Source organism: Sinohyriopsis cumingii, chromosome 18, assembly GCF_028554795.1.
Source record: "Sinohyriopsis cumingii isolate HCF-2022 chromosome 18, ASM2855479v2, whole genome shotgun sequence".
In the NCBI taxonomy this organism is placed as follows: Eukaryota; Metazoa; Mollusca; class Bivalvia; order Unionida; family Unionidae; genus Sinohyriopsis; species Sinohyriopsis cumingii.
Window position 1 is genome coordinate 30,365,205 of NC_142978.1, and position 15,778 is coordinate 30,380,982.

Genomic DNA, 15,778 nt, shown 5'->3' on the forward strand with positions numbered 1-15,778 from the left:
GACAGAGGGAACAAATCATCAGAATCCCATAAACTGAAGATTGGGGTTCTGAAGCCACTCAAGAGTCATCTGCTCTCCCAACCACAACTGTGAATTGGGGCAACGACTGGTAGGTGTCATCACTGACAGGTGCATCTGAAGTTCAACAAACAGCCCTTTTCAGGGCAGACCAAATCTCTAGAAAAGAGACTATTCAAGTTGCCATTTTGGAGTGTATGTGGAGCAGTGTGATTATAAACACTCACTCCTTTACTGATGTGATTGTGTGTGTGTGCGTGCGTGCGTGCGTTTGTATTTGGTGTAAACTGAAGACATTCATGACATTACACACCAACATACCGAGGTTACACCTCCAACCAAGGTAAAAATCTTGATTCTCCCAACTATTTTAGCCTAGAATAACATAAAATCATGATTTGTATGAAGGTCCCCGTTTACACGCGTGGTACTTGTTTCTCGATTTTGGAACGTATTTTTCTTCCAAAGCTGGCGATACACACGCCCGAAACTATGTCCTCGATTACCCGGTTGGAAACTTGTAGCTAGATCTCTGATATCAAATTATACGTTGAAAAAAACGTATTATCTCCCATTAGATCCAAGCATCAGATATCAACTACTTAGCTGAACTATAAGAAGATAAACTGGTGCATATAACAGTCCCTGGTATTTTTTTTATTATTAATATTTCATGCATGTGAGACAATATTGTTGAGAAACTCACGATACATTCATACCATACACGTCCAGTACAGGCAAAAAAACATGTGACATGTACGAAAGAGGTACGTCAAAATACTATTGAAAATACGTATGAATTCATTGTAGAGTTGGAATGAAATTGCCTAATTATCCAACCCATCTGTAAAGTTAAAATGTCCCGTTTGTGGTGAGATTTTACACACGTAAAGATATTAAAACGACATCCTTGTTATGCAAAATTTATTTTATGATTATTAAATGAGCTATATCCGCCCCTATTTCATCATTTGCCTACTTGGTATTCAATCAGGAGAAAACAGATGTGAATCAAGTGAAAAATCCCCTTAAGGTGAGATCGAATTATCACTAAACGAATTTGGATGTTACATGCACAGAACATCAGTAAATATATAGAAAGATAAATATATTATACAGAGCTCAAACATTTATCATCAAGATGATCAGTCCCAGAATGAAACAGTTAATTACAGCAATATGTTTTTTATTATCACGCTCTTAAGACCTGCGACTACACATGCAAGCAATCATAAACTGTTGAATGCATTGAATGTTCTTTTAAATGTATATACTTGCTTCAGCTGGTGATTTTATGACTTTGCTTAACATATCATGAATTATATTCATATCGATAGTTCTGTTGTAAACGAAGTCTTATTAAAACAACACACAACATGTAAAAACAAGGTGTCAACCTATATTGTTTTTCCAACTTTAAAGAGGTTTTTAATAATAGCCCAAACGCTCAGGATGTTCTACTGGACCAACTTGTATTTATAACTTAAAAGAATATTTATTTAGAGCTGCATTAGACTGTAATATTCTTATTCATTTAGTCTTTTTCAGTATGTTTTATACAGAAGACAACGCAGAAAAAAACTTTAAAACTTCCAATCAGCGATACAAAACACCTTTACGCGGTACCTTGAATTAGCAAATGTATAAACTAAGTGATTTGGAAGGTGAACCAAGAAAGTGTTGTACCATTAAAGTATATTCTTGTTCATTCATGGCTCCAAAACAATAAAACAGGATAAACTGGTTGCAAAAAGGTATTAGAAAATTTTCCCTATCCACTAACTCTATACAAACATGTACTCTCATAGAACTCTGTTCTTCTCTTCTGTAATTATTGAACTTTACAGATATTTAGGAGGTTTCCATTTAGTTAACATAGATAAGTTGTTGTTGTTGTTATCGCTGTTATTAGTGTCTCATTATTCTTTGTGTTGAGGTTGAGATAAAACGCTATACAGATTATAACAGAAATAATGTTGTATACATAATCGATTCAGCCAAAGTGACTTGAAAATACAAAGTCTCCGTGAAATAGAGCATGGGTAACAGAAACATTCTTTCTTATTTTCAACATCTGCACATGCTTGAGAGAGAGAGAGAGAGAGAGAGAGAGAGAGAGAGAGAGAGAGAGACAGAGAGAGATTCGTACACGTATTATGCAACGAAGATATTACAGTTTTCTCAAAAAGTGAATAGTCATTGCCAATAATGTGAGTTTCCTGCCATAAAAGCTCAAATCCAGAGTATTGTTTCAAGCCAGGGGTATTTGCTTGACAAAGCGCTGTCAACCCTTTGCGCAATTCCGTTAGAAGTCTTAAGTTTACCCCAAATTTCCAAAGACTTCCATACAACTTCAATTGTAAATTAGAAGACCGACGTGTCCATTCTATACATAAAGCAATTCAAGACCACGGATCCCAAAACTTGTCAAATATCTATTAAAGAACAGCAAACATACAGATATAATTTCATGAAGGCCAGTGTCAGTGTCTTTATTTACTTTTTCGCTGATTCTTAACTTTAAGACTGCGATACTATAGGACTCACAGGGGCTCGTATCGTTGCTTACAATTTAGTATAAATTAATAATATTATATATATATATATATATATATATATATATATATATATATATATATATATATATATATATATATATATATATATATATATATATATATGACTGATAGTTAAATTTTAAGCAATGAATGATACAAGCACCAGTGATAGCATTCCGGTATCCTGCAAATGGGGTGATACTTACTAAGCTATCTTGATTGAAAGTATTTCTCCCCTTTTTTAAGCTTACTAAAAATTGCAGTTAATTCACCTATTTTGTGTTGAAAAATGCAATCTTCCTGAAAGCCGTTAAGATACGAACGCGATGCCTGTTTACCTCCAAAGAGCACTTTTACTTTCAGTTTGTGCCCTCAAGAACGGTAAGTCTGTCATAGCTTCCTGTGAGATGCGCCCTCTAGTAGTGGCGGGAAATCAAGGTGGAAGATTCATACAACACCTACCTAGCTTGGATTTTCATTTAAATCTGTCAGGGTAGGTATATTTGATTTAAAAGTAAGATTACCACAAACTGGGTTAGATTATCCACCATAAGCGGTTTTTTCCAGTTTGAAATCAGTTTAGGATCGTTTGTGAAAAGTTCAAAGTAGCTTTTTCGCATTTGTATCAGCGTCCAGAAGTCTGCGTCTAATTTTCGCTATGCACAGTTATCTTTTTATGTAATATCTGTCGTTTCAAATATACGCAAATAATTCCATAACAAGCCCACCAAATATCACCTTTTGGCTGTTATTATGAAGACGATTTTCTCAATATACTTGAATTTCTACAAACGAAGTTGCGGGTAATGGTAATAAACAATTTAGTAGAGGAGCGCACAGGGCCTTGTTAGAAATAAAGTTTTGTGTATCTGTCATTGATCGATCGAGGGTTTGAGGGTACCTGTAACAGTATGAAATAAAGGACTACACAGTTACTAGGTATTTCAATCCCAGTTTGCTTGTCGTGTTTTCGTTTACTAATTTAAACCTTGCACCAGGTGTGGTGTAGTATTGTAGTAAAAGTCACAGGGGTCATGTGAGCGTATTTACTGGTATAAATGTAAAAATTAATTTTAGTTTTAAATTTTAATTGTAATATAATTCTAACAGTTTATGTATATATATATATATATATATATATATATATATATATATATATATATATAAAAATAAATACCAACCCCAGTCTAACGCGACTGCTTCGGTGCCTTAGTGGTTAGAGTGTCCACCTCAGATGTAGGAGGTCGTGGGTTCAATCCCTGGCCAAGTCATACCAAAGACTTACAAAATGGTACTGATAGTAGTCCTACATGTAAGACATAGCACATGTTGATTTTGTTTAGGTGCTATGTCTTACTATCCAAATAACGGCTTGTACAGTGTGTTCCGATGTTGTTGACATCGGAACGAGTAGTCAAAGTTTCAGGAATATCTCACACGTCTGGCAGCATATATTGACACTCTTCCACTAATTTATGTGCAATTAATATACTTACTGTGCTGTCATTATCCTGCCGGAATGAAAATATGACACTAGCAAATGGATGCTTTTTCATGTTCCGTTGACATACATTTGAATTTGTTGTAATACGAATGTAGTCGAGGTATGCCGAAGTTTGTTTAAGTAGGTTCATGTGGCGGATATGTTTCTTGAACGAAATGAAACGTTGCTTTACAGTTCCAGTAGGCATATTATATTTTTATTCATTTCATTAATAATTCCACTTAACCCGATTTCAGCATTCCTGGCTTTCATTGCTTTCCAGTCACTGAAATGTAGGCCAATGAAACTTGAAAACGGGTCCATTTCTTTTGTGAGAATTTCAGTTTATTAGAGAAAAACATCAGAGTAAGTAAAGTCTGACTAAAACATTATTACCTTATTTTGTAGAAAAGGGCTGTTATTTTAGTTGCCAGTTGTGTGAGATATTCCTGAAAATTTGACTTTCGTTACGATGTTAGTCGACATCAAAACACACTAAACAGCCTTGTTAGTTAGGCAGTAAGACCCTGACGCCCAATACATAAATATCAGTGTCAGGTCTTACATGTAGGACTAGTACTGACAGCTGCCTCGCCTGTCTTTCAGCATTAAGAGGTTAGTAGTAGGACTGGTTGTCCTGGTGTCAGGATAATGTGACTGGGTGGGACATCATGCTACATGTCTGCGGCATGATGCCCCAGTGCTGGACATCACTATAAACCGTCACATTGCAGACATTGTAGCGATGTGACTGAAAAATTGTTAAGGCTACATTCAAAATCACACACGCCCGGTCTAACACAAACAAGATGCCAGTTTGCCTGGAAATCTGATGAAACTGTTGGCCATGTGTATAATTTTCATTGCAGCATCAGTACATGTCACACATTTTATATATTGTAAAAGCTAATGAAATTATCTGTAATGGGCATGTTTTTATATCTGGTGTTATATTAATGGAATTAGTACTTTACAATCATCGAAAGTAATAGAATAAACGTGTCATTGAAAATAAGCGTCGATCATGAATATTCATGAAGTTTTTAATCCATCCAGAGGCAATGTAAAAAATTTGGTCAGTTGTTGTAGCACATTCCATCGATATTCCTACACAAAGAAATATTCCCTCAAATTTTACACAGATTTAACCAAAAGTGCATAATATATATCCTCAAAATCTGCACATTCCAAGCTTTATTTTACTGCCAAATTTATATATCAGACTTGTTTTTAAACCAACCAGCAATTTAAAATAAATGTATAATCTGCATATTTTCTTTTTTTTCAAAAGACTTAATTATCGTGATATTATAAAGGAGGCCAGCTTTTAATTCATTGCAACAATACAACAAATACTTCCGCAAGTCAGTTATCAAAACACGGTCAGCACTTAATTAGGTTCTCAGAGAAACGGTCGCTGACATAGCTGTTACGGTAGATTGACGCATTTTACGTTTAATTACAAGAGGACACATTGCACTTATGATGATTACACTTAAAAGGAACTCAAAGATGGAAGTAGAACTCAAATTTCAATTGATAAAAAATTATTTAATTTGTTTTTTTTTTTTTTTAGTACTGCCTTCACTCTGCATGACATTTTCATTGATCAAAATTTCCTTACATATCATTAATTGGGGTGTACTAGGAACGTCGTTTGGAAAGAAAATGTGAAAAATTGTTGAGTTTTTTAAAATTTGATATTTCTTTGTATTGATTAAAATTTCAAGGTCCTATCTACCATTTTCAATGATAAAACGAGCGATACATCAAAGTTTCAATTACCAGTTTTGATCGCGATTTTCTTCAAGTTCAACAAATAGGGATAATTTTGGGGGTATTTTCGGGTTTAAAAAATGGGATCCACGCCTGACACCGTGTTATAAGCGCGAGTTATCGAGGGAGTGGTGTATATATATATGGTGGTTTTTGTTTTTTTTCTGGTACGGTCTTTTATTACTCTAGATTCTAATCCTTCTTCTGTCACTCTCCCTCTTTGTCTGTCGGGCTTTCTGACATTCACTTGAAATTCGTGTAGCTGCTTTGGGGTGGCCCCTTTTCCAGACTTTAATGCCAAATTTTGTGTGTTTGGCTGTCAGGTATTGCTTAAATGACGGTCTTCTTTTTATAAGCAATCATGCCTTCATTTGAATGGTTTTTGTGAAGGTCATAATTTCCAGGTATTTTTGCAAGACTTGATGTAGAAAGGTCTTATATGGAAAATCTTGTCATGTTCTTGTTGGCCTCTGGGTAGGTTGATGCTTGTTTCGTTGGTATGGAAATAGTTCCCTATTTTTTAAAATCTTTATCTTGTCACGATTTCTGGTATTCCTGGGATCCCCCCAAAAAATGCTGTTGTCCAGGCAATGGATCATTTGGGTATCTGCATAATACTTATGATGATGTATATTCCAAGATATGCCCACATCTCTGATGCTGGCTTCATACTATTTCAGGTCTTGTTTTTTGGTCCACCATTTTTTTGGCATAATCGTTTGCTTCTTTCACAAGCTTTTCCACCAGAGATTCAGGAAAAAACAAAGGAAAAAATCTTTTGTCATTGCTTAGTGGACCAAGCTCGGTTGTTGAACCAACATGGAAATCATTGATCTCGAACATGACAAGGTCATCACTCCAATGTGCAAGTGGGACTTAGTCCTCGTTATCCAATTCAAAATCACTTACATCTGATTTTGAAATGGGACTTAACATCAATATCTGATCCATTAAACTCATCAGTATCGCTTGCACTGAACCCTTCAAGGTTGCTCATATCAGAATCGGAATCCATCTTTGTTTATCTCAACTACACGTTTCGTAAAGTGCGGAAAAGCCCTTACAGTGTCAAAATTTAACCTTTCAGCTTTCATACTTGTATCAAAATGTTGAGTAAACAGTCCTCCTTAGTTATGATAATTAAAAAATATGTAAACTCCTGTACTTTCAACCAGTCGATGTTTAGTTACTGTAGCGGTCACATCCGCATAGATGGGACACTGGGATAGTAAACAAGGTTTATCAACACTGCATATATGTGTCATTGGGGTTCAGGAACTATTTACAGGTGACACTTAGATGTGGCAGTGTAGCTAAAATGTTAAAAGGTTAAATACAGTGACTTTACAAAAATTGCTTACCTTACATACTCACCTGCAGTTCAGTGTTATTTACCGAAAATTCAATTCGTCACAGGGGTTAGGGGTCATGTTACAAGCACAACATACTAACAGTTTAATAGATCTCGGAGTATTATTGGAAATTCTGTTTTAGTATGTACAAAGATAAGCTGTATATTATAATATTGCTATGTTGCCATGCCATTATTCATATCCAGAAATTGTGCCCTCTTTTACTTAGGCACTTTGTGAAAATCTAGACATGGCTTCATCCGAAACATCCAAGGAGTCTTCTGTGAGACACAAAGAGACGCCAGGAAAAAGTAGTCTTAAGTCGACAGGCCTCAAAGAGTCTTCCCTACAATCACTCAGTTTTGTCAAGTCAGATTCACCATCCAAACCCATTGATGAGGCCATGGAGCCCGTGGAAATGGCCCATGGATCAGGAAGTCAAAAAGGTATTTTTGAAAAGAATGAAATCAGAAAAAAAGGAAGAAGTGAGCAAATAAAAATAAGCTCATAAATTCATTTGTAATATCTTGAGGTTTATCAGTGAAGAAACCCAAACCAAACCATAAATATGTAGATTACATATTGTAATAATGAGGGTGAATACAAAAAAGTTAACATTTCTCCTTCAGAAGGCATTATTCAAAATACCTTGAGCATAGCTACATATAGTCTTATAAGATTTCAGATAAATAAATAATTTGGAAAAAAAAATCAGAAGTAAATATATATCTGCATAGCTGCCAAGTGTCCCTTTTCCGTATTTTGGACCTGAATACAGGTGTACGTTTTTTTTGCAAAAAATACGTTTTTTATTTTTTTAAAAATATTTAATAAATTCCTTGCAATTTTCAGTTTAGAGCGGGCACTCGGTTCCATTCTGATAGAAATGTATCGCGTGTATATAGGAATACAGTTCTACAATGTGATTGGTTCATTCGAAATCGAGGCTACAATGCTTGTCTTTATCCGCCATATTGGATTTTGCAAACAGTTACCGCTGTCACTGTATTTTATTTTCGATTAACCTTCCTCTTTCAGTTACTAGTGTTGCTGGCGATTTATTTCGCACACGTTTTCCAGACAGTAAAATCACAAAGGATTACTTGTATGCTAGAACAAAAACAGTTCAATAAGAAAATCACACAGAATTGAGATCATCAATGAAAGTTGATAATTCAGATTGATAATGATTGGGAAAAAAGGTGTGGAAAAGGCTACTATAAACAGCCCGTGTCTGAGTGTGTTGCACTCATGCACCTTCTGAATGGGCACCCGAATGAAACATGGTACAACACGTGCATCTTTGACATTAAATAATTAGGTAAAGCACTGTCCTACTTTACTGATGGTTGTATATGTTGTAAATAGTTACATATGCATTAATATTTTAAAAATCAGTATTTGTTCCAGAAAATCAATGTTTTTGTCACAAGAAGTCAGTATTTTTTTATTCGGGGGGTTGGCAGCTATGTATCTGAACTAGCAGGCTTGGGCACTAATGCAGACCTGCCAACTCTTACGATTTTGCCACAAGTCTTACGAAAATTACCCTTAAAATACAGACTTTACAACATACTTGCAAAAACTACGGAAAAATTGTTGTTGCCAAAAAATCCAGATAATTGGTTCATCCATGTTATATTTGGATCTGGGTTTCATCATAGCATTAGTAAAATTAGGGAACCAGACTAACTTTACAGCAGCACCCCAGATGCTTTTAAACTGCACCTATTTGTTGGTGTGGAGCATCTGCTAGATCAAACTGTTGATTATAGAAATTTTTTTGATCTTGTTTTAGATGAAAGGGAAAATAAGCTACTACGAAAGTGTTAATAATCAACACAGAAGAATAAAATGGATTATTCAGATTCTTGTGAATAAAAGATTGAAAGGACACAATTACGTTTATTGGATATCACATGCCAATTTGAGTATGTCTCATGGCGGGAGATATTGTCGTCATCATGTGAAATAAAAAAGAATTTCCAAGAATTATGTCAAGTTGAGAGCTAGCAAGAAGCCATTAGGCTGCATAGGGTTTGGAACTAGAGTTTGTGCAACTGTACTAGTGGTAAATAAAGTCTACATGTACTTTACAAACTTTTTAGTTGAACATAATGTTTGTCATCAATGCATTGAACTTTTAATTATGTTTTCCAGCTTTACAATAGCAGTTATAGATATTTTGTTACACCTTACTGAAAACTGGTCAATCTTACGGAAATATATCAACTGCCTTTCTGAGACTGACTCGTCAGGGTTGGCAGGTCTGCTAATAGACTAATACAGCATTATTGAACAGATAGCAAATCTGGCATTTTAATCAGTAAGCCACTGATTCAAGAAAGTGAAACTTAAGCAGAGCATTTTTTTGTGAAAAATCTTATTTTGGAGCCAAAGTATCCAAAAGACAATACCCATGAGCAGTCATTGTTTCCCTTTACTCTCATTTGCACTTCAGACCCCCACATTTTTAATTTGATCCCTAGTTTCGATACCAAGGAGACTTTTGACTCGACCTTGCACCCCAGGGGGGATAAATTGGTCATGAGCAGTGAAAAAAAAATGTCCATAATAAACATGAGGAACCAGTTGGCTAAGCTGGCTATGTATATGCCTCATCAGCAGGGGTGTCTAAGCACATAACTATATTCATACGCTGGTGAGGAACAGATTAATGCATATACAACAAGAGGCAACATCTTTTTAAAGATTCTGATTTCAGTAGGAATGTAACTGTGTATCTGGAAGAAAGATAAATGGATATTAAAGTGTTAGGTATATAGTGAACTATGGCCATTTTCCCCTCTCTTTTTGTTCTCTCCCCCCCCCCATTTTTGTAATAAGTGGGTATCCCCCCCCCCATTATATAAAATCATAGCAGCTTCTCTTAAGTGAAAGTACTGGAGTTGGAGCTGGAGAAGAAAGTATAGATGCTAAAGGGCAATGGTTAACATCTGGGTTAGAATGACTTCCTTTTTAAATATAATTTCCTTTTTGTATTACAGTTATTTATTTCTGTATTGTTTTTTATTTAAATTAGTAACTGTTGCAATACGTGTGATACTGTGAGTAGTCATTGAAAACTCAAAAATTGTTCATAATTTTTTTTTAAAAATCTGACATGTTCGATTTTCTGATTTTTCTCCTCATAAATCCTGAGTTTTAAAAATGCCACTCCCGCCTTTTGATTCATGATGGCTGCGCCTCCTTCGAAGGGAGCAAAAATGATGCAAAAATTCAAAATTCTGTGAAGAAACTGTTTTCACGTGATGTCACCAAACATGCACTTACATCTTATTCATTTTTTTTCCCTTAACACATTAACTTATGGTGATGGGTTTACATGGCGGGAGGTAGTAGCCTACTTCTGAGCTCTGTAGTGTCAAGGTCATGTATGATACACTAAAATGGGTGGTATTATAGAAAGGTAGACAGATGTAGCTCTACAATGATACCAAATAATCTGGAATTTCTAGTTGCACTACAAAATACAGGGGCCCCGAGTGGCTGAGTGGTCTAAAGCGCTCACCGTTACAGATCACTGCCATCTCACCTCTGTCTGCGCGAGTTCGAGTCTCAGCCTCGGCTAACGTTGGTACGTGAGAAAGCCTGCCAGTAGCTTCTCGTGGGTCGGTGGTTCTTTCCGGGATTTTCCAGGGTTCTTCCTCCACCAATTATACTGGCCGCCATGTATAGCCTATCTTGTGCTGAAAAATGGCGTTAAACCCTACAACAACAACAACAAAATACAGCGGGGAAAACCTCATTTTTTTGACCCATTTTTTTTTTCTACCCAAAATACGCCCATGGTAGGAGTTCGATGTTGTGTCTGGATTTTATACTTTTTGGTCTCAGATCTAAGGCAGACCAGTATGAACTGCAGACAGACAGATGAATCTTTGCAAAAAGTAGGATAAGATGGGCATTTGGAATAAAGAGTGGTCTCAATACGAAAATAATGGGTCCATTAAGCACAAAAAAAAACCTCCAACTTTTACCCTTCTGCTCATGTGTGAGCCAAATAGCTAATGAAAAACTACGTTTCTAACACAACTAGGTAGTATGTTATTGGAAGATCTCTTGGAAGTTGGTGTTTTAGGATGTATTCAGAAATAGCTTTCAAAATGTGTTTAGGATGTATTCAGAAATAGCTTTCAAAATGTGTTTAGGATGTATTCAGAAATAGCTTTCAAAATGTGTTCCCTACTCGATTTTTTTAGACAAAAAGGATAAAAACCTCCAGGGGTTAATGTGTTAACCACACAAACCTTCACCTAACAACATTGATCTTTCCATGTAATTATGAAGGCATGCCTCTTGTAAGGATCATATTACATCACATTCTTTTGGGCATGTACAACAAATAAGACTGAATTCATGACTTTTTCCCCTCGTTTTCAAATAAAAAATGAAATTCCAACCATCTTTGTTAATCTGTCATAAACAAATAGATCCATTAATAAACATGTATAAACAAATGGATTCACAAATAGAAACCTTTAATGATTTTTCAATTTTTATGGGCTGAAATTATTCCTCGTTATGGTTCAAGGGATAAAGTCAATCATTTCAAGAATATTTGGTTTTAACATTTGATTCAACTCGTGTCTGTTAGGCACATGTTTCTATTTTAATACATTTTTTAACACTTCTTGCTTTCATGCATTATCATCTGTCCATCACCTCCATCAAAAATACAATGTTTGACCATACTAATTAAAATTACTTTGTTATCTGTTACTGGCTCAAGGACATGCTTTTGCAAAAAGTATCAGTAAATAAATGTTTTGGCATAATACACATACTGTGAAATTTAAATTCCATAACTGTTATTCTATCCTGAAGATCATTGTCTGGAAATATTCTTTGAAGATCATTGTCTGGAAATACTCTTTCAAGGTGGCAGTCTTGGGAACATTAAATAATAATTGTAATGCCAGTAGCTGGTAAAGGAAAGTAACATTTACATTGGTCAGAATGTTACCATGTGATCAAAATGAATTGCATATATTTCTGTATGAACTGTAAGGAGAACTACTTTTCTTAGAATATCCACTTCTATAAATAGTCACGTGTACAGCACAAGATAAACACTGCCAGTGAAGGCAGACACTTTTAATGACACAAACAAAATAACATAATGAAATAATACAATTTCAGTTATAAGAGTTTAACGTTTTTTTCTGAGTTTATCGTGGTATAAACTGTCAGTTGCTGACTCGCAAAGCTTACATAGTGCCTGAAGGGTGTTATTAACTATATCCAGATGGGTCTTGCTTTTTATGCCCTATTGAGAGGCCTAATTATATCCAGATGGGTCATCCTTTTTTTCTGCCCTATTGAGAGGCCTAAATATATCCAGATGGGTCATCCTTTTTTTATGCCCTATTGAGAGGCCTAAATATATCCAGATGGGTCATCCTTTTTATGCCCTATTGAGAGGCCTAAATATATCCAGATGGGTCATCCTTTTTATGCCCTATTGAGAAGCCTAACTATATTCAGATGGGTCTTGCTTTTTATGCCCTGTAGAGAGGCCTAAATATATCCAGATGGGTCATCCTTTTTTATGCCCTATTGAGAGGCCTGAATATATCCAGATGGGTCTTGTTTTTTCAACTTTTATGGGGATAGTGCTTAAATCTGCTATCTAAAGGAAACTATGAGAACTTGAATTGCTCATTTTCTGAAATACTGATCAAGGATCTACCTAAAGATGTACTAAAATTCATAATATATTATTTTCTCAATATTTCAGAGAAGAATATGGCCAGTGAACAGAAAATTGAGAATGAGGTAGGACATGCCCTTTAATCTTTCTCTTTGCATTAGTGCAAAATTCAGATTTTTTCACAATGGTGGAGAGCATAAATGTATGCTTTAAAAAAAAAATCTTTCCACTAAAAGAAATGTATACATGAATTTTCAGTTTGTGAACAGTTCCTGAAAAGATAACAGTCATAAATGTTTCCTCTATGCAGTATGCATTATTAAGTCTAAGCTGTTATCTTTCAGCTGATTTTTTTTTTCCATTTTAAAGGTCAGTGGCCACCTATATTGTACAAACATGTGATATTATTATAGTTATAAACAAAATGCATTGGTTATGTATGCACACCATAAAAATGGTTAATTAGACTTAAAACTCCACTTTCTTTAATGAAAAAAATTATTCTGCAATCTCCGTAAACAATCGGTAGTTTACGCGTGCCAAAACCGGATGTGATATACATGTATCCGTTCTATTCAACCTGGCGATTCAAGTGTTTAATTTTCCCACGTAAATGTGTATGTGATATAGCGTATGATCCTGCTTTTGTACAGCAAATATGGTGCACAGTGTTGCATGCAGATGTAACCAAAAGAGTGATGATGGGAAAAAAGTTTCTTTTTCTGAAAGACCATGTTTACCAGAAAAAAGTGGATGTTATCTGTGGGATCGAAATGGGGAGGGATGGGAAAGTTTTATCATTTATGCCAGATTATAGTGAATTTGGACCAAAGACAATTAGGCCCAACTCAAAATACAATTCATTCAAACTTAACAATAGTTTGTACGTTCTTTTTCTTCAACAAAAACGTAGGTGTTATGTAAGATAGATTTTAGGCAAAAAACTAAATTTAAACAAACTATTTTGATATTCTTTGAAAGAAAATCATGCTTCGTAACGTAGATATTTATGAGAGAAAACAAAAACTGGCATATCTTGCTTGTTCTAATAAAAAAATATATACATTTTTTATGCTAAAAAATATATGCATCTGCACAACGACATTTTCAGTTTAAGTCTTCTGGTCAAATTATCAGCATTGATTTATAAAACAAGAATGCTTAACATAATATTCTACAGAATATATATACATTTTGTTAAGGGTAGCGTACATGAGATATAACAAATATACTTAATTTTAGGCTTCACGTTGTAACACTGCTGCATGCAATACACACTCGATTACACATGAGAGAGAGAGAGAGAATAATGTTGAGCATTTTGTCAGTATTTAGTTGCTGCAATATGAAGCTCTTACCAGTTAATTTTATTGTTTTTAATTTTCAAGTTGTCTTAGTGTGTGCAAGCTTAAATTGAAAGCTTGTCATTACTGGTCAATATCGTCAATCATATTTGCTCCATTATTCCATACAAATTAGAAAGGAAATAATTGTTTAATTTGTGCCCCCCCCATTCATGGTGCAAAAGAAATTGATAAACGTACGCTTGTTTGAAAATAAAATGAAAGAAATTAACCTTGTATTTCATATATTCCTTCTTTTTTCATCATGTGAAAATTATTTTAAAAACATATATATCCACGAACTTCATATATGTAGCAGATTCTAGATTGCGTATGCATCCTTAGTGTAGAGTGTATCACTTACGTCAAATAACAAAATTGCAAATGAAATGAAAATATCAACCGATTGTTTGAAGGCACCTGCCATTTATTCATGATAAGTTATTTATTGCAAACTGACCCAGATTATATTGTATCCAGGTTAACTATAAGATGGTATCTCGCAAATAATAAATAATTATTTTAAAATACATTCAATGTGAGTGCAAATGATAATCTTTTTGCTAGCATGGGTTACAGAAGTATTATTAAAGCCCTGCAAACATCAATTATGATTACATATGGCAAACAAATAGAAGCCTGGGTGATAAACACAACTGGTAGGGAGCAATAAACTGGCTGTTTAAACTTACCGACAGGATATCAGATACATAGTTTATTTTATTACAAAGCAAACCAACCCCTGAAACTGACTTTGGTACCTTTTTAGTGTGCCAATTTTTTCTTCTGAAGTTGGCCAACAAAAGGAAGTCAAGTTTGGTTCCTTTGGATTCTTTAAGTGTGCCAGTTTCTTTCTTTTTTTTTTTTATAAAGTCTGCCGACACAGAGAAGCCAGCATTGATTTATTTACCTGTATTAACGGAAATTTTCAAAATAAATTGAAACAATGGAACAGTTTTGAAAGTGACACAGTCTAGTGCATCGTACACACATACCGATATAAGGCTGAACAGTAAATTAGTTTTTATTAGTTTCATCGAAATGTTCCCTATCCATAGTTAACAGTGTTTTATTTTTCGACAACAAGAAGCATGTACTTCGTCTTCTAGGGATAGATGTATGTCATTTCCGGTTGGCCTCCTACATAGGTGGGAAATTGTAACTATGGGGAAGTAACAGCGTTGTATACTTCTATTTTGAGTAATTAAATTATTTCTTCATTACACTTGACAATTTTTTTGTTCTTTTTGTGTGAGTTTAACTACTTTTAGTCATGTAATGCAAATAAAAAGGATAATTTTGGAGTATGGCCAGTGACCTTTAAAGCTGATTTCCACTTTTCTCTTGGTCTGATTCTGATTCTCCTTAATATGGTCTGTTTTATTCTATCATCTTTGATCATTGTTTAAACAATGGTCTCTCCAACCTCATCCAGCAATACTTTGTATAACGATGATTGCAGTACTTGCATGTTTCAAGTTCTAACTGCATTACAGTAGCATCCAATGTGTTTCTTGCTATTGATCAGGTGGAGTCATTACAACTTGAAAAGTTTTCATGCTCTTGATATTTCA

General features: G+C 34.8%; 1 protein-coding gene across 1 annotated transcript in view; it reads left to right on the forward strand.

The window, feature by feature from the left end:
* The first annotated feature begins 2,990 nt into the window (after nucleotides 1-2,990).
* LOC149776306 (lymphoid-specific helicase-like) overlaps nucleotides 2,991-15,778 on the forward strand; it is a 92,219-nt gene continuing 79,431 nt past the window's right edge. Inside the window, exons 1-3 of the mRNA XM_089942780.1 lie at nucleotides 2,991-3,069; nucleotides 7,417-7,633; nucleotides 12,949-12,986. Coding sequence (XP_089798906.1) covers nucleotides 7,438-7,633; nucleotides 12,949-12,986 — 234 coding nt within the window. The 5' untranslated portion in view covers nucleotides 2,991-3,069; nucleotides 7,417-7,437. The remainder of the gene's footprint in view (nucleotides 3,070-7,416; nucleotides 7,634-12,948; nucleotides 12,987-15,778) is intronic.